At 44.0% G+C, this 19,496-nt stretch overlaps 1 protein-coding gene across 3 annotated transcripts in view; it reads right to left on the bottom strand.

Annotated features, from left to right (window-relative positions):
* Nucleotides 1-19,496, bottom strand: part of PHLPP1 (PH domain and leucine rich repeat protein phosphatase 1) — a 230,366-nt gene that overhangs the window by 15,771 nt on the left and 195,099 nt on the right. For all 3 annotated transcript variants that reach the window (XM_070362033.1, XM_070362032.1, XM_005910191.2), the window contains 3 exons: nt 12,459-12,589; nt 9,188-9,292; nt 395-589 (listed from right to left, as the gene is read on the bottom strand). In XM_070362033.1, coding sequence (XP_070218134.1) covers nt 395-589; nt 9,188-9,292; nt 12,459-12,589 — 431 coding nt within the window. The remainder of the gene's footprint in view (nt 1-394; nt 590-9,187; nt 9,293-12,458; nt 12,590-19,496) is intronic.

Below are 19,496 nucleotides of genomic sequence, written 5' to 3'. Positions count from 1 at the left end.
CAGACACACACACACACAGACAGACACACACAAAAACACACACATACAGACACATACAGATACAGACACAGACACACACACACACAGAGACACACACACACACATACACAGACACACACACACAGGCACACAGACACAAACATACACACACAGAAACACACAGAGACACACACACACAAAGACACACACAGACACACACACACAGACACAGATGTACACATACACAGATACATATGTACACATACACAGACACAAACACACACACAGAGACACACAAACACAGACACACAAACACAGACACACACACACAACACAGGGAGAATGCCTTCACTCCTGGCCTTTTACAGCGTGACCGGGAACCAGCATGAAGCCGCAGCAGTGCCGGAAGCTCTACCTCTGCATAACGATGAACGTGTTGACCATGCACTCCTCCCCGTCCCTCGTTTTCTGCAGCTCCTCTGCCAGAATGTCGCTCATGGTGCACTGGAGCAGGTAGGGCACCTCCACGTTGCGGTCTCCGTCAAACACACCGTACAGGGCCTCCTGGTTATCGCAGAAGTTATTCACTGACAGGGCTGCCACACACAACCTGCAAAGAAAAACGCTTCTGTGCTGAGTCAACTCATCTTTTCTTCTCCATGCCCAACCCAGCTGTGGCTCTTCTCCCATTCGCCTAATCCAGTCTTGTCTCTTTCTTCGTGACTCTGAGTAGATTAAGAATAGGTAATACTTTGGCTACTTGATATGAAGAGCCAACTGATTAGAAAAGACCCTGATGCTGGGAAAGACTGAAGGCAAATGGAGAAGCAGGTGTCAGAAGATGAGATGGTTAGATAGCATCACCAACTCAATGGACATGAATGTGAGCAAACTTCAGAAAACAAAGAGGAGGAGCCTGGTGTGCTGCAGTCCATGATGTGGCAAAGAGCTGGACATGACTCAGTGACTGAACAACAACAAAACTAAACCCCAGCTAATTTACATCAACCAATTTTTATAAGTGAAGAAAAATGATAAGCACATATTTATGCTTCATGGCTTTCCCCCACTCTCTTCTGCTGAAGATTTTATTTTTAAATAGCACTGAAAGAGTGTAAGAGGCACAGGGAATAACACCAGATTATGAATGCGTATGTCCACGTTCTTTCACAAAATGCTTATTAAGGAAAACTTCCACAAGGAGCAAAAACGGAGTCACAACCAAAACACTGGGAAAAGTAAAGGAAACGTGTGCATTGGCGGGAGGAGAGCCGCACAGGCACTCCAGAGACCTGCAGTCTCTCCACTTAGACTGCTTCCATGAAGGGTGCCTGTGTCCCATACACTCTCCAAAACGGACAAACACCTGCGGGAGAAATGAAAAGCCAGGGCATTAATAAGTGGGGAGATGACTTCAGGCAGCCTAACACACAGGGAACTGGAGTCTTCAGAAGAGAAAAGAGACAGGCAGAAAAACGTTTTGAAGAATTAATAGATAAAAATATTTCAAATCTGGAGAAAATGACAAACTTACAGATACCAGAAGCTCAACAAATAGCAAGCAAAAGCAAGTGAAAAAGCTTAACTGAGGCACATCAAAATCAAATTGCTGAAAAGCGCAGGGATAAAGGCGGGGGTGGGGGAAATCTAAGAGCCACTTCCTTAGTTCCAGGAAATCTCAGGCCTGCCAGGGACAGCGGCCCAGAGGAGCAACCCCACGTCCAAGGAGCGGTGGCTGTGCAGGCGCAGGAGAGCCAAGAGGAGCCACTCCACATTCAAGGTCAGGAGGGGCGGCGGTGAGGAGATACCCCTCGTCCAACGTAAGGAGCAGTGGCTGCACTTTGCTGGAGCAGCCATGAAGAGATACCCCACGCCCAAGGTAAGAGAAACTCAAGTAAGATGATAAGTGTTGCGAGAGGGCAACAGAGGGCAGACAAACTGAAACCATAATCACAGAAAACTAGTCAATCTAATCACACGGACCACAGCCTGGTCTAACTCAATGAAACTAAGCCATGCCCGTGGGGCAACCCAAGACGGGCGGGTCATGGTGGAGAGGTCTGACAGAATGTGGTCCACTGGAGAAGGGAATGGCAAACCACTTCAGTGTTCTTACTTTGAGAACCCCATGAACAGTATGAAAAGGCACAATGATAGGATACTGAAACAGGAACTCCCCAGGTGTTGGTTGGGGATGGAGCCAAAGCAAAAACAATACCCAGTTGTGGATGTGACTGGTGATAGAAGCAAGGTCTGATGCTGTAAAGAGCAATATTGCATAGGAACCTGGAATGTCAGGTTCATGAATGAAGGCAAACTGGAAGTGGTCAAACAGGAGATGCCAAGAGTGAACGTCGTCATTCTAGGAATCAGCGAACTAAAATGGACTGGAATGGGTGAATTTAACTCAGATGACCATTATATCTACTACTGTGGGCAAGAATCCCTTAGAAGAAATGGAGTAGCCATCATAGTCAACAAAAGAGTTCGAAATGCAGTACTTGGATGCAATCTCAAAAACGACAAAATGATCTCTGTTCATTTCCAGGGCAAACCATTCAATATCACAGTAATCCAAGGCTATGCCCCAACCAGTAACACTGAAGAAGCTGAAGCTGAATGGTTCTATGAAGACCTACAAGACCTTTTAGAACTAACACCCAAAAAAGATGTCCTTTTCATTATAGGGGACTGGAATGCAAAAGTAGGAAGTCAAGCAATACCTGGAGTAACAGGCAGACTTGGCCTTGGAGTACAGAATGAAGCAGGGCAAAGGCTAACAGAGTTTTGCCAAGAGAACGCACTGGTCATAGCAAACACCCTCTTCCAACAACACAAGAGAAGACTCTACACATGGACATCACCAGATGGTCAACCCCAAAATCAGATTGATTATATTCTTGCAGCCAGAGATGGAGAAGCTCTATACAGTCAGCAAAAACAAGACCAGGAGCCGACTGTGGCTCAGACCATGAACTCCTTATTGCCAAATTCAGGCTTAAATTGAAGAAAGTAGGGAAAACCACTAGACCATTCAGGTATGACCTATGTCAAATCCCTTATGACTATACAGTGGAAGTGAGAAACAGATTTAAGGGACTAGATCTGATAGATAGAATGCCTGATGAACTATGGACTGAGGTTCGTGACATTGTACAGGACACAGGAATCAAGACCATCCCCATGAAAAACAAACGCAAAAAAGCAAAATGGCTGTCTGGGGAGGCCTTACAAATAGCTGTGAAAAGAAGAGAAATGAAAAGCAAAGGAGAAGAGGAAAGATATAAGCATCTGAATGCAGAGTTCCAAAGAATAGCAAGGAGAGATAAGAAAGGCTTCCTCAGCGATCAGTGCAAAGAGATTGAGGAAAACAACAGAATGGGAAAGACGAGAGACCTCTTCAAGAAAATTAGAGATACCAAGGGAACATTTCATGCAAAGATGGGCTCGATAAAGGACAGAAATGGTATGAACCTAACAGAAGCAGAAGATATTAAGAAGAGGTGGCAAGAATACACAGAAGAACTAAAAAAAAAAGATCTTCACAACCAAGATAATCACAATGGTGTGATCACTGACCTAGAGCCAAACATCCTGGAATGTGAAGTCAAGTGGAACTTAGGAAGCATCACTATGAACAAAGCTAGTGGAGGTGATGGAATTCCAGTTGAGCTATTTCAAATCCTGAATGATGATGCTGTGAAAGTGCTGCACTCAATATGTCAGCAAATTTGGAAAACTCAGCAGTGGCCACAGGACTGGAAAAGGTCAGATTTCATTCCAATCCCAAAGAAAGGCAATGCTAAAGAATGCTCAAACTACCACACAATTGCAGTCATCTCACACACTAGTAAAGTAATGCTCACAATTCTCCAAGCCAGGCTTCAGCAATATGTGAACCATGAACTTCCAGATGTTCAAGCTGGTTTTAGAAAAGGCAGAGGAACCAGAGATCAAATTGTCAACATCCATTGGATCATCAAAAAAGTAAGAGAGTTCCAGAAAAACATCTATTTCTGCTTTATTGACTATGCCAAAGCCTTTGACTGTGTGGATCACAAGAAACTGGGGAAAATTCTGAAAGAGATAGGAATACCAGACCACCTGACCTGCCTCTTGAGAAATGTATATGCAGGTCAGGAAGCAACAGTTAGAACTGGACATGGAACAACAGAGTAGTTTCAAACAGGAAAAGGAGTACGTCAAGGCTGTATATTGTCACCCTGCTTATTTACCTTATATGCAGAGTACATCATGACAAACGCTGGGCTGGAAGAAGCACAAGCTGGAATCAAGATTGTTGGGAGAAATATCAGTAACCTCAGATATGCAGATGGCATCACCCTTATGGCAGAAAGTGAAGAGAAAGTAAAAAGCCTCTTGATAAAGAGCAGAGTGAAAAAGTTGGCTTAAAGCTCAACATTCAGAAAACTAAGATTATGGCATCTGGTCCCATCACTTCATGGGAAATAGATGGGGAAACAGTGGAAACAGTGTCAGACCTTCTGTTTTGGGGCTCCAAAATCACTGCAGATGGTGACTGCAGCCATGAAATTAAAAGACACTTACTCCTTGGAAGGAAAGTTATGACCAACCTAGATAGCATATTCAAAAGCAGAGACATTACTTTGCCAACAAACGTCCAGCTAGTCAAGGCTATGGTTTTCCCAGTGGTCATGTACGGATGTGAGAGTTGGACTGTGAAGAAAGCTGAGCACTGAAGAATTGATGTTTTTGAACTGTGGTGTTGGAGAAGACTCTTGAGAGTCCCTTGGACTGCAAGGAGATCCAACCAGTCCATTCTGAAGGAGATCAGTCCTGGGTGTTCACTGGAAGGACTGATGCTAAAGCTGAGACTCCCGTACTTTGGCCACCTCATGTGAAGAGTTGACTCACTGGAAAAGACCCTGATGCTGGGAGGGATTGGGGGCAGGAGGAGAAGGGGACGACAGAGGATGAGATGGCTGGATGGCATCACGGACTCGATGGACATGAGTTTGAGTGAACTCCGGGAGTTGGTGATGGACAGGGAGGCCTGGTGTGCTGCAATTCATGCGGTTGCGAACAGTCCAACACGACTGAGCGACTGAACTGAACTCGGGGGCAGAAGGAGAGCACACCCTGTGAGGAACGAAGGGGCAGAGACAGTAGGGCTCTTGTCAGAAATAAGGCGGAAGACGGAGCAGCAGCGTCTTCAAGACGGACACAAAGACTGTCAGCTTTGCTTCCTATACCAGTGAGAACAGCTCCTGAAAGTGAAGGTGCAAAAGGGACATTTTCAAATGCACATACAAAAGACGGCACTGCGAGAAACAGGAAATACGTGGTGCAGAGAATGGCCTGCCGGATGGAGATCTGGTCCCACACAGATGAAGGAAGCGCGTTGGAAACGGCACACAGGTGAGTATACAGAAGCGCTTTCTTTTTCTTATTTTAAAAATCCCGTCAGGACAGTGCGTCTCGGGACTTCCCTGGCCATCCATGTAAGACTTGATGCCTCCACTACGGGGGGCACAGGCTTGACCCCTCACTGGGGAACCAGGATCCCACATGCTGCAGGGTGCAACAGAAACACAAAGGAGACAGACAGTGGTTCAACAGGGGACACTCTGCCCCTGGAGTTGTCTTTGCTGATAATGACTGGGATGGGGGTGATGCTGGCATCCAGGGGGTGGAGGCTGAGGGTGCTGCTAAATATCCTACAATGCGCGGGACTCCCCATCCCTCCCCTGCTCTCCAACAACAAATAATTATCTGGGTCAAAATGTCAGTAATACTGAAGTTGAGAAATACTTTGGGAAATAACTGTTTAAAGTAAAAATTATAATAACGTATCCTGGGGTTTATAACAAAAGCAGAGGTAAAACGTGACAATAACGGCACGAAGACGAGGAGAGGGAGTGGAAGTTCACCACGTGTGCTTCTTGTTACACATATGAGAGGATAGACCATAACGAACAAGGTCAAGGTTATACCACAGACCCGAAGCAAACCACACACACAGAGTAGAACCAGTGAGAACAAATGCGAGAGATAACAAGGAATGAGAAACAACCCAAAAGAATGAAGAAAAAGAGAATCAGGAACAGATGAGACAGAAGACAAATGTTACTTAACTGGCAGATTCAAACCTAACCACATCAGTATTTTATTAAGTATAAAAATGGTCTAGACACTTCCCAAAAAGATTCAGATTATATTAACAAGTAAGACTTAACCATAGGCTGCTTATAAGAAATATACTTAAAACATAAGGAGACAAATAGGTTAAAAGCAAAAAGGATTAAAAATGATATACAGTGGCCCCCTAAACAACACAGGTTCAAACTGCATGGGTCCACTTACATGCTAATTTTGTTCCCTCTAATACTACTATAGTCCTATATAATCTCTGCAAATGTGGAACCTTGGATATAAAGGGCTAACTGTAATGTGATGCATGGATTTCTGATGGTTGGTTGGTGCCTCTTATTCCGATGTAGTTGAGGGTCAACTATACTACGCTAACACTGAACAAAAGGAAGCTAGAGCAGCTACATTAATACCAGACAAAGTATTTCTCAGCATGAAGAATATTACAGAATAGTTGTTTTATAGTGATTAAAGGGTCAGTTCATCACCAAACTAACATTCTAAATGTTTATGCACATAATAACAGAGCTCTGGAACACATGAAGCCAAAACTGAGAGAACCACAAGGAGAAACCGAGAAGCCTCTAATCACAGTCCCTCAGGCGCGGACAGGCAGACAGAAGATCAGTGAGCACAGTCAGCCTCTAATCACAGTCCCTCAGGCGCAGACAGGCAGACAGAAGATCAGTGAGCACAGTCAAGGCTTGAACATTTTCAACAAACTTGATCTAAATGACAACCTACCCAATTTTTTTCCAAATGCACATAAAATATATACCATAATAAACCATATTTTGGGCCAGAAAATGCCTTAATAATTTTAAAAGATTCAAGTGATTCAAAGTATGTTCTCCAACCACACTGGGAAAATTGCTTAGGAAGAAATTTATAGCTCTAAATGCTTAGAATATTAATACCCTAAGCTCAAATCAGTGACCCAAACTTATTCCTTAAGAAGCTAGAAATTTACAAGCACAATAAATCCAAACAAGCAGAAAATAATAAAAATAAGAGCAGAAGTCAATGAAATAGAACACAGAAAGACAACAAAAAAATTCAATGAAACCAAAAGCTGATTCTTTGAGAATTATCGATAAAACTGATAGACCTGAAACTAATTTGATCAGGAGAAAAGACAAATGACAAGTTTATCCGGGATGAGAGTCAGGAGAGACATTACTACAGATCCTACAGGTGTTGAAAGGAGGGTAATGGTATATTATGGCCAATAAATTTGAAAACTAGATGAAAATGGATAAATTCTTTGACAGACATAAATTACTAAGGTTCATTCAAGAAGAAAGAGATAATCCTATATTAAAGAAATCATATATTTAGTTATAAACCAAGGAAAACTCCAGGCCCAGGTGGAATTCACTGGCAAATACTAGCAAAAATTTAGGAAGAAATAATATCAAGGCTATAGAAACTTAGAAGACTGTGGAATCCTGAAGACAAAATACTCCTCAACTCAGTTTATGAGGTGAGGCCAGCATTACCCTGATATCAAAATCAGACACCACAAGAAAAAAATTACTGTGAATACAGATGTGATCAACAAATTAGCAGAAAACTGAGTCCAGCAGAATATAAAAAGGGTAATACATCATGACCACATTGAAACTTATCCTGAAAATGCATGGTGGATTCAACATTTTAAAATCGATACAATTCATTATCCCAACAGACTAAGACAGGAAAAAATATGATCACCTCAACTGATGCAGAAAAAGCCTATGACAAAAAATCTGATACACATATAAAAACTCTTAGCAAACTAGGAATAGAAGGGACTTTTCCTAACATAGTAAAGGAAGCCTACATTTTCTGTAATAAACTGTATCACACTCTCAGGGAAAGAGCAAAGGACTGACGAGTCAGACCCACAGTGTGAGTTCCACTCTGTTTTCTGACCTAAGGAAAAGTGGCCAGCGTGGCAGCCACAGTTCTTTTACTTCCCATGAAGGAAAGCGAGCCAGCAGTGCTCAGTCCCGGATGCCATTAGAATCACCTGGGGGAGCCTCTAAAGCATTCCGGTTTAATGGCCCTACGCTGGAGAATGTTCTTCAGTGCTCCTCACCTGACTGATTCTAATGCGCACCTGGGGTTGAAGGCCATTAGCTCTCCTGAGGTCGTCCTGCACTTTCCCGCTCCGGCCCGCCCGCTCCGAATGCGTGGTGTTCCTATCTGTGCCTTAGCTAACTAAATGACGACTATTCTAATTTACAGGCTCCTTGGCTTTTGTGCCGCTGCTGTGCAGTCTCTCAGTCGCATCCGACTCTTTGTGACCCTTTGGACTGTAGTCCGCCAGGCTCCCCTGTCCATGGAATTCTCCAGGCAAGAATACTGGAGGGGGTTGCCATGCCCTCCCCCAGGGGGCTTCCCCACCCAGGTGTCACACCTACGCCTCCTGCATTGCAGGCGGATTCTTCACCCACACTGATTATCAGCACCCCTTCATAAAAACCAAGCCTGCAGAGCAGGATTACGATGATCAAGAAACCAACACTTGCATGTGAGATAGGGAAGGTTGGTGAAAAGAGGGAAGAGAAAGGAATTAAGATGGATAGGACCTGGTGGCAAGACAAGCAGCTGACATTATAGAGAGTGGACATCAAACTCCTGACAAGCTGACTGAGACTGTAAAAAACAGCTCCACAGAAATGCTGTCAGCACCGTAAGGGATCGCGAGTAAGGACAATCAAGGCTGCTTCTGCTGCTTTAATACTTATCCCTGTTTTGCTTGGTAAACAGGCTTCAGAGAAAGATAAAGGGGCTTTTCAAAAGAGCAGGGATGCATTTCAATACTCACGCCTTCTCCAAACACGGGAGTCTCACAGAGACATAATGTGTCAGTTACACCGTCTCCTAGCAACTTCTCTCACAAAGAGGGTGGGTGTGCTGCCAAGCAGGGCTGAGCTAATGTTCCCACCTAAGTCATGCGGTGGCCTCCCCCTGGGGAAGCATGCTGGAATACAGGTGGCATGTGGATGTGTGTGCCAGCGACGGGCTTCTCTCTGCCCTGCTACGGTGGGGAGGCGGGCGGGCAAGTTCTCATTCCAAAGTTTCAACTTACTTGTTTTTCACCCCTGAAGCTTCGGTGTAGCCATGGCTCCACACGGCTGGAGCTCCAGAAGCATCTCCTGCCGAAGGCTGATCAATCTTGAAACAGCGGATATTACTGATCAGAGAAACGGAGGAGCCAGGAATCATTAAAACAGAACAGGTGCTCATTGCTACCTTGACCTGAGAAGCGAGACACACCTAAGCTCTCTGTACTTACCGTTTCTCACTGTGTTTGATGTGTCTGAAACATTTATCAGCAGCGAGAACTAGCTACTCATCGTAATGAAAACCCAGGGGCACGCACACAGAGCACGGAGGCCAGTTTATCAGCATCTGACGGCGGGCACTGAGCCTCCACACTCACCGCCCTGGGCGGCTGGGCTCTGCTGGGATGAAAGGCTCTCAGCCTTGGCATGAGAACACGAACTAGTGAAGTCAGGTGTGTTCTCACAACATGAAGCCCAGATGTGAAAAGAACAAAACCTCAGCTACAACCATACTGTGCTTGGGCAACGCGAGAGAGTTCTGCAACATTCATCCTCAAATCCAATACCTGCTCACATCACCCCCTTTACATATTTACGAAACATTACTGGGGACCTGCCGCTCCCTGACGCTTCCAATTCTTTCCTCACGGGCACAGCCAGCCACGCCGAGACCAATATCATAAAGTTATGAAATAAATGAGGGGAATTCAATAAATTTAATGTTAGCTACATACATATAAACGGGGAGACAAGTTCTTATCTCACCTTGGCTGTGGTATGCTATAATCGGTCCAACAGGACCCTGAACAGAAATATTAAGAGTAAACCCTCAAACGCAGTTCATTAAAAACCAGCCTACAAGAAAGGATTCAGTGCCCATGAACACGAAGTCATACAGATATGCGGCAGGTTCTTAAACGGCTGCCTACCACATGGCGAGGTAAATCCCTGTTTGTAAACGGCCACTAGTTTTTTCCCCTATTACTTAAGAGAAAGGGCATACAACCTCAACACCTAAACACTTCTGTCCTGAGACCAGGAATTTAAATTATCTGTTGGCATTTATTAACTCCAAAATATAATAAACACTGAATACCTTTCCCAAGAAGCAGTCAACTCAGAAATAAATCAATATCTAATAATATTAACTTTGATTCTAGAAATATTTGGTGGCAATTTCTTTGAAATTTGAAACTATTTCATTAAACAGAAGTTTCTACTCTTAATTACCAGAAGGCATTCACTTTTTCCTTTATCCTAAAAAGCTAAGAAACATAAATATCACAGATGGTGCCAATGGAAAGTTCTGAAATAAAATATCTCATTTTACATCAGTGGGATATATCCTCTTTTCAAACATATCAATAAAAGGGGTACTTAAAAAAGACCTGCTCTTGTTTGCTTTCCATATGGCCTGGTACCAGATTGATCCATGTACCATGGTAAGCAATGCACTGGGTTTCTTAAGGCATATCTTACAGCTTCTCACTGCATTTTTTGCTTACTTTTCTGAACTCTAGAGAAAAATGGAAGGTTCCTTTCTAAAGACATTTATACTTAAAAAACAAAACAAAACAAAAAAAACAAACAGAACAGAGAGCCTTTAAAGAACTCCATTCCCTAGGCTGATTATTAAAGAAAAGAGTAACCCTGTCCCCTGCACCCCAGTCCATTCCGGTGAAGCAGCACTCATCCCCCGCCTGGCTGAACAGTGTGACGGGCGGCCGTCTGAAGTGAGCGGGCGCGGGCTCGTGTGCATCCTGAGAGGCGGCTGAGGGGTCTGGGAGCCGGAGCTTTAACCCCGTGGAGGGGTCACCACACGGACCGACACTGCCTTGTGGAGAACAGACCGGCCAGCCCTCGACGGAGGGCCTACGTTACACGTTAGGTGCGGGACCTCTGTGATTAAGGGGCCACAACTGTCTAGCTATTGAACAGAGGGCGGCGCTTTTACCTGAAGAGCGCTGTGATGCCACTATCTGTCACTAACCGTGGTAAGTCCGGGAGCGCAGCGCGCTTCACGGCGGGCGCTCTGGGCGCTCTAGTAACGTGTACTCTTCGGTAGTTTAACGGGCCCTGTCCTAGGCCTGTATAATAGTGGGGTCATTCCATTATCTATATGGTTCCACATTTTTTTCTAATTACATCATGAAAATCTCCCCATGTGATTTTATACTCATCCTAAGTGTAATTAGAAACATCTTGATGACTATCCCTAACACATTTCTGATTATTTTTTAGAATAAAATTTTTACCACAGAAAACCTTGATTTAGGTATACGAATACTTTTAAAAGTCTGACACAGCCAATGGCTTTTTTAAAAAGTTATATAAATGGACAATTCTCCATTAGCACCAATTTGAGGGGAAAAATGTTATCATTAAAATATTTTATTTAATATTTCCTTGATACATTAATAAAGCTGCACATTGATCTTTTCATGTAACTATCTGTACTTTGTTTATTAAATGTTAATGTCCTTTGCTTATTTTCTGCTTGAATGAGTACTTAGCATTATTGACTCATACATAACTATATATAACATAAATAACAAAACCAATCTATATATACTGACTTCTCTTGTGATTCCCCCATTCTCTTTTTTGGCCTTAAAAGTTCTTTTCTGGTTTGTGAATACATTTATATGATCTCTTCTTTTAAAAATTATTTCATGTTATAGATTTAACTCTTTAATTTAGCTGGAGTTTATTTTGGTGTGCAATAGAAATTTGACTTTTATTTTTCTCCAAAGAGCTGCTTCCATTTATTAACAAATTTTTATACATTTTTAACACAAAATGACATTTCATATTTAACACTCAAAAGTTACCTGTGTAAGGATGAAATATGTCTTGATAATCCATATATTCTTAGTTCTGAAAAGTCCTTTAGACAGTGTGTAGACCACCCTCCCTTAAAGATGAAAAAACTAAGGTCTGGACACACTGAGGGGCCTGGGCTCTGCATCCTGGTAAAACAGTGGAGAGAGCTGTAGGTCTCCTGTGTCTTTAAATCTCCCTTCCTACTTTGTCTCCATTATTCTCATCTCCTTTTGTCTGGATACTTTCTCAAAAACTTTCTGGAAGGACATATGAGTATCCAATTATCTGAAAAAACTTTCTGGCTGTCCGTCCATCTTGGTGAACTACAGACTCACAAATCACTTCACTCCAAGTCTGTGCAGACAGACCATGTAAGTCAGACACCTCCCATCCCATTTCCTGTCTGCACTGAGCAGCAAGCATCCTCCTCAGGGAACAGGGCGGGGCTGCGGCGCCTCACAAGGGACTCACTTCAGCAGCTCCAGGGTTCTGTGGTCAAGGGCGAGCCGGGGGTTTCCAGTCAGGTCCAGCTCTTGCAGCTTCGGAGGCAGGTTTTCTGGTAATGTGACTTCGCTTAGCTCGTTACAGCTCAGGTCCACGCACTGAAGGAAAAGTGGAAACGAGAAAACACGGTCTGCATAAGTGGTTCAAGTGGCTCTAACGCTCTGCTGCAGGAGAATTGGTCTGACGATTCACTGCACTATGACAGCGAAATGCAGGAACTGTGTCTGTCTGCTGTTAAGCCCTAAACATTTACAATGGACCAGGGCTTCCCTGGGCTCAGACAGTAAAGAGTCTGCCTGCAATTCAGGAGACCTGGGTTCAATCCCTGGGTTGGGAAGATCCCCTGGAGCAGGGCATGGCAACCCACTCCAGTATTATTGCCTGGAGAATCCTATGCACAGAGGAGCCTGGCAGGCTACAGTCCATGGGGTTTCAGAGAGTCTGACGTGACTTAGTGACTACACCACCACCACCAGCCTTTAACACCTTAACACAATCAGGGTTAGAATTCTATATCTTTCTTTAGCCTATTAATATAAAAATCATAACTGTAGGTACAATTTCATTACATTTCACTTATTCTAGATCTGCACTCTCATCACCTTTGATAGCCTTAATACTTTCAACAGAAGTGCAAGAATTCACTTAATCTAAATGTTAATAATAGGGACATGGTCATCTCGTCCTTTTTGTTGTTTTTCCAATTACAAATAATGGTTGCGTGTCACCTGGACTCGAATGAAACTCTGATAACACTGCCTCGTAACGGGCTATTCTGGTAGCATGGTCTGTATACATCAGCACAGAGAAAAGAACACACCACGCAGTGTCAATGCTTCTCCTGATGGTGATGAAACATGAGCTTAAGGACTGACAGGTGTGGGTAATGTAGAAGGCTAAACAGTTGACACCAACGAATTCGGAGGTCAGAGTATTAAGGGGAAAGATTAAAGACATTGTGGAACATTACTGAATTTTATGAAATTGGTTAGCAACATTTTTTAATGTTACCTCTAAAGATTTAATCTTTTACAATTCCATAGACATAAAATTGCTCCTTCTTTAAATTACCAGATTATAAACGAGTTCAGCAGGATATCATTTATAAAGGTGACCTTGGGGACAGCGATACAGATCCTAAGAGATGGGTTCACACACCAGCCCGCCCAGGCCCATCTGGTCACCAGTCCTGAACCCCCTGCAGCCAGTTCCTTGCCGTCTAGTTCCACCATCCTACGTTTGCCCTGAGGACTATGACCGCTTCCCAACTTTGCTTTCAGCCTCCCTTCCCTCTGATCCACTCCCCACGGTGCTGCCAGGGTGGTTTTCTGCTGTGGCTTGCTCTACCTCATTCCACTCCAGCCTCAGTCTTTCTGCCGCCCCCTGCCGCCCTTCAACCTGCGCCCTAGGTCCTCAGCTGGTCAGCTGTGGCCTTCAACCCGCCTTTCAGCACCTGCCTCCTCTCACGTGGTGTTCAGCTGTCAGAGTGAGCTCTCGTGCCAACCTGTTCTCACCTGTCTGTGCCCTGGCACACCGTCCTCTGTGAAGGGAACTCTTCACGCTACCTTGCTGCATCTCCTCCCACGTCTGATGCGTTTTTAGCACACTGCACAAAGCAGGAGCTCAAACGATGCTTTCACCAGAAGGAGAAACAAACAAATGAATGCCTACCACTTGGTAGGCACTTATTTGTTGACTGAATAAATGAATGGATCTTAATGGATCTGTTAGGATGGGAACTGCAATATACACGTTTAGGTTAAATTCAGTCTAGAGTAAGTAGCACTGCAAAGGAATTGATATGTTTTTAAATGTGACTGCTTCTGCATGAGAAGGTAACTCATTTCATTAAGGGCAGACTGAGTGGAGAAACACCCCTAATATAGCTGTGCACACTTAAGGAGGTTTATTCCTAAAAATTACAGGACGTTGCTATCTGGTGGCAACCTCTGGTGTTAACACAGATAGTAAGTGCTTTGCTTACAAGCACTATTTCCTGTTCTTTTAATAGTCTCCCACAAATGCTTGTTGACTGAATAAGCAAAAGAAGAACTTCAATTTGTAAAAGTGTTAACTGCTCCGTTGTGTCTGACTCTTTGCAATCCCATGAACTGCAGCCCACGAGGCTCCTCTGTCCATAGGATTCTCCAGGCAAGAATACTAGACTGGGCTGCCACTCCTTTCTACATTAATTTGTAAAGGCCCTTCCTTTTAAGTTTATACACAGTATCTCTGATTTTTCTCAACTGGGTTTTAGATTTAGGAAACCTTATTGGCAACACCTTGAAAAAAATGACCATCAGGGTAAAACTTTTTTCAAAAAAACCCTCAATCCACCAATTACTATTCCATTTCTGCAAACAGGTGAATTCCCTTAAACACCAAAACTATTTCTAAAATCTGACTTTAATGAAATGCATCCTACATATAAGCTAAGCAATTCCTTTTCATCATTTCTTCTTAAAACTGGTTATGTGTGCCCTTGGGGATTCAGTGGTATATCACAGAGTTACAGGACACCTGGCCTGTGCTTCTGGGGGCGTCAGTGTTGCTTAGAAGACTGTGGAGCCTTCACTTTTATATCAAAACTAAAAGAAATGGTAAAAGAGTAGAACACAAAATTAGCATGTAATTTTAGATCAGAAAGGAGACATCACAGAAGTTTATAGATGACTGCAGGCCATATTCCAGACTTCGGGGCGTATGATCTCACTTCTTCTCCCTGTGGATAGGAGACTGTCGAGAGCATGGCAGTGCCCACTTCCCAGCCAAGCTCTCTGAGGACGCACGGCCACAAGTGCTCCTCTCCCTGGGGCGCCTCTGAAGGGACGCTCTCCACACACAGGACTCTCAGAGGGCCAGCTGTCTACCTGCATGTACACACAGCCCACTTCATAAGATGCAAGCAGTATTTGTTGGAAAGGGAGTGGCTTTGTGTTTAAAAGACCTGCTGAAATAATTTTTCAAATTTGAGTTAAAAAAACAAACCAATCTGTCTGAGTTAACACTTTACCCCGACTCTGAGAGAGAGCGACTGTTCAGGCCCAGCTTTCCTGTGGGCTGTGTGGCCAGGGAGGCAGAGAGAAAAGCAGCTTCAATGGCCCTGTCCTGGAAGACACTGCTTCATGCCTTTTCCGCAGCTTTTGTTCCAAACAGGAATGGGTGCCAGATTCCCCAAATTTTAGAAGAATTCCTAAATAACGAATACCCAGACTCCAGGACCAGAAAGACAACTGTTTCTGCTTCCTGGTTTTTGGATATTTCAGTTCCTAGGTGACCTGTTGAGTCTAGAAGGTCAGCTAGCCCACCCAAACTGCCACCTAACTGGTCCCTGGTGTGTCTTTATCTCCCTTACCCTCCTTTCTGAAGAATTAATGCCTTTTCTTTCACCCACTTTGACCCACCACTTCCCCGTGTGCTTTGTGTTTATGACTGAGCTGGTTCTCTTGCCCTCATCCCGATTCAGAAACAACAAACATGGCTTGATTCCAAGGGAAATTCAACTTCCTGGATCCACTGTTCTCAAGAGTGTGGCGTATTAAACACACTTCATACTCCATTTCCCAGGGAAAAAAGCAGTCCTAGAGATGACGTCCCTCGACTTATTCAATTGATTTATTACTTCACAGCACAAACATGAAAATAACCTTCTGGGAAGAACTTAAAACATTTTAAAATATGCTGTTCACCTAGTGGCCAGAATCAGGACCCTACAGAAAAACGAAAAATTTGACAAAAGTTGCTGGTATATGTTTAAATTTCATCTGCTGTGTCACACATTAATTTCACCTGCTTAAACCACACTTCAAAAACGGTAGGAATATGTCACTAATTGGAAGTAATTCAACGAGGAGCTTGGGTTTTGTTGCAAAGCTGCTACACTATCGATGTGGCGGCCGTGGAGTGAGGTGAGGGGCCCCTGGGCGAGAGGGGCTGAGGGCCGCCCAGGTGGCTCCGCTGCTCCCTGGGCCACCAGCACTGGGGGCCTAGACGAGGACGTCAGCCGGGACCAGCCAAGCCACGCCTGGCTGACGTGGTGACTCGAGGGCCAGGTTTTCCTCTCTAGCTGATTGACGGCGGATCTGTACCCAGAAGGAGGTGTGTTTATTTTAGAATCAGAACAGAACACGACCTGCTCCAGAACACAGGACTGGTGGTGGGTTTCGAAGAAGGTGCCGAACAACGGTGAAGACAGTAATCCCAGGGAACAAAGCTTCTGCGACTGGGTGCGCTTGAGTGCACCAGAAAACTCTACAAAATTAACTTTTTTCCTACTAACTTACATGACCTCCTGGCCCACATAGAGAATTTGTTGCCTGACGATCACTCTGTGAGATCTTGCTAAATGCACCAAAATGAGGCAAGCCTACACCTACGTTTTACCCAAGATTAGGGGAGGCATGTGGTCTCTGTTCTAGGGGTATGTGAATAATGGCCTAATTTTACAAGTTTCAAAAATTACATTTTAGTATATATATTTTAGTAAGAAAACTTGTTTATCCTTTTAAATGATAATTGGTTTTAAAGCTTTGGTAACAAAGCTGTGAACAAGCCCTCTCCTTTAATGTCTTAAGAGATGAGACTGCTCACAGAGAACTAGCTAAATACAACAGGACCTTATTCTTCTTTAACTTATGTTATCTCCTAATGTTTATAATTGCAATAATTTTAATACTTTTTATGAAACACCTTACAATCACTGCACTTTATTTTCAAGAAGCCTTAAGAATATAACCTAGGATTACTAGTGTCAGTCACTCAGTCACGTCCAACTCTTTGCCAACCTACGGACTGCAGCCTGCCAGGCTCCTCTGTCCACGGGATTCTCCAGGCAAGAATACTGGGGTGGGTTGCCATTCCTTGTCCAGGGGATCTTCCCTCCAAACCCAGGGATCAAACCTGGGTCTCCTGCATTGCAGGCGGATGGATTCTCACCACCTGCAATAAAATTCTGAACCACAATAAAATTTTAACATAGGCTAGAGTATTTCAACTTATAAAAAATGATTTCTTTTATATTAAAAACATGCTTTGGGGCTCAGTTTGCAGTAATGACTCCGGTATTTTATCATTTGTTTACAGCCACTACTTTTATCAGGAGCTTTCTTTTGATGGTTTAAATGTGTGTAAATACTTACACAGCTACTTAAAATAGTCTCATATGAAATATGAATGAGTTGTTTCTCATATGAAATAACACTAAAATATCAACCCAGAGTTCTCAAACAATGTAACTATTACTTTTTCAATAACACTATCTGTCCAGGACTGCAAAGTTCATACTTTTGTATGTAAAGGATACTTGATACTGCTCATCACCGCCCCCCCTGAAATAAAACCCCAACCACAAACATCTCTTGGTCATGGGACTGCTGGATCAGAAAGACTGGGCATTTTTAACATAAGGAAAATGCCAGGATATAATATCTGGGATTAAAAAAAAAACTATTAAAAAATAATACCAAAAGTAAAGTTTTAAAAGTGGCTCTAGGACTTCCCTGGTGGCCCAGTGGCTAGGACCCTGCATTTTCACTGCCAGAGGCCTGGGTTTAAACCCTGGGGGAAGAACTGAGACCCTGCAAGCCACTGCTGCAGCTCCGGCCACACACCGCCCCCCCCCCCACCCCACAACGCAGAGGCTGCCAGCAGGGCACAGAGGGCAGATGCAGGGAAGGGGTGACATGAGACTCAACAGCGCTGATTTAAAGGCCGGGAGCCCAAGCAAGGGCCTAAGAGAAAGTCTGCTTTTGCAGGACAACATTCACATTGTGCAAAACCTAGTCAAAACTTGAAAAATGTAAACGTCTATCCACATTTTAAACCAGATACTTAAAAACAAAAAAATCAACAGCTAAGAGTTCGGTAACATTAAAGGACAGGTGCAGACAGTAAGAGCAGCACACGGGAGGCTAACCGAGAGGCGGGGTGCACAGGACCCTGTTTAATGAGCCCCCGAGACACACCACACCCCCTCCCAGGATGGGCCGGCTAGCAGCCCCCGGCAGGCTCAGCTGTCAGCACAGCTCCTGTGCTGGAATCAGAGAAGCCTGTGCTTAAGTGACAGGCTTCCTGGATTCTCCTGATCATCAGCCAGAACAGTTGCTCCACATAATCAACATCAGAGCTGACCCCTACGGAGGCCTCGTCACTAATGATGGCCCACATTTAGTGCTCTCGCTAGAGTTCTTACTCCTCCCTCAGATGCTCTGCACGTTTTATTCCATTTCATCCTCACAGCAACACTGTGACTCTGTGCTGTTCTTTCCCTCATTGTACAGATGAGGGAACAGAACAATTAAGGGACTTGGAGCTGGAATCCAACTCCAGATATATTCCCTTCAGAAGCCCACCTCTTACCCACTGTAAAAGGTACTATAAAGTAAAAATAGAATACTTCTGGGACTTCCCTGGTGGTGCAGTGGTTAAGACTGTGCCTCCACTGCAGGGGTCCGGGTTCCATCCCTGGTCGGGGAACTAAAATCACGTGAGCCAGACGGCATGGCAAAAAAAAAAAAATTCTGTGAATTTTCAGTAAGTATTCCAAAATGCCACAGTCATATACGAGATTACAGTGCTCAAAGTAAAATACTTCATGGCCTAAAGCAAACACACACACACTTACCACATGGCTCGTACACACCTCAACCATGTAAATGTACTCCTGCGATGAAAAATTGTTCATGCTATTCAAAGTGATTTCAAACAGGATGACATTTGTTCCTTTTTAGGAGATGAGAATATATCCTGAGTCTGTAACCAGAGCTCTTTCTTTATTAAGCATAAAACTAATAATCAGAAATGCCGAGACACGAGTGCAAGAACTTCTTACTCTTTGCGCCAAAAACACCTGTAGATGACGCTCCTGCTAGGGAACTGGTTTCGTCCCGTGAGACTGCCACAGCCATGAGGCGTAGAAAGCCTCTGCCACCAAGCTGCCGTCTTCACTGACACAGACCACCTTCTTTTTCAGCACCTCAGCTTCCTTGCCTACCAAATGGGAGAGAC

The sequence above is a fragment of the Bos mutus genome, chromosome 24 (assembly GCF_027580195.1).
Source record: "Bos mutus isolate GX-2022 chromosome 24, NWIPB_WYAK_1.1, whole genome shotgun sequence".
NCBI lineage: Eukaryota > Metazoa > Chordata > Mammalia > Artiodactyla > Bovidae > Bos > Bos mutus.
Note: the sequence above shows the minus strand (reverse complement) of the source record. Positions and strands in the feature narration are given on the sequence as shown.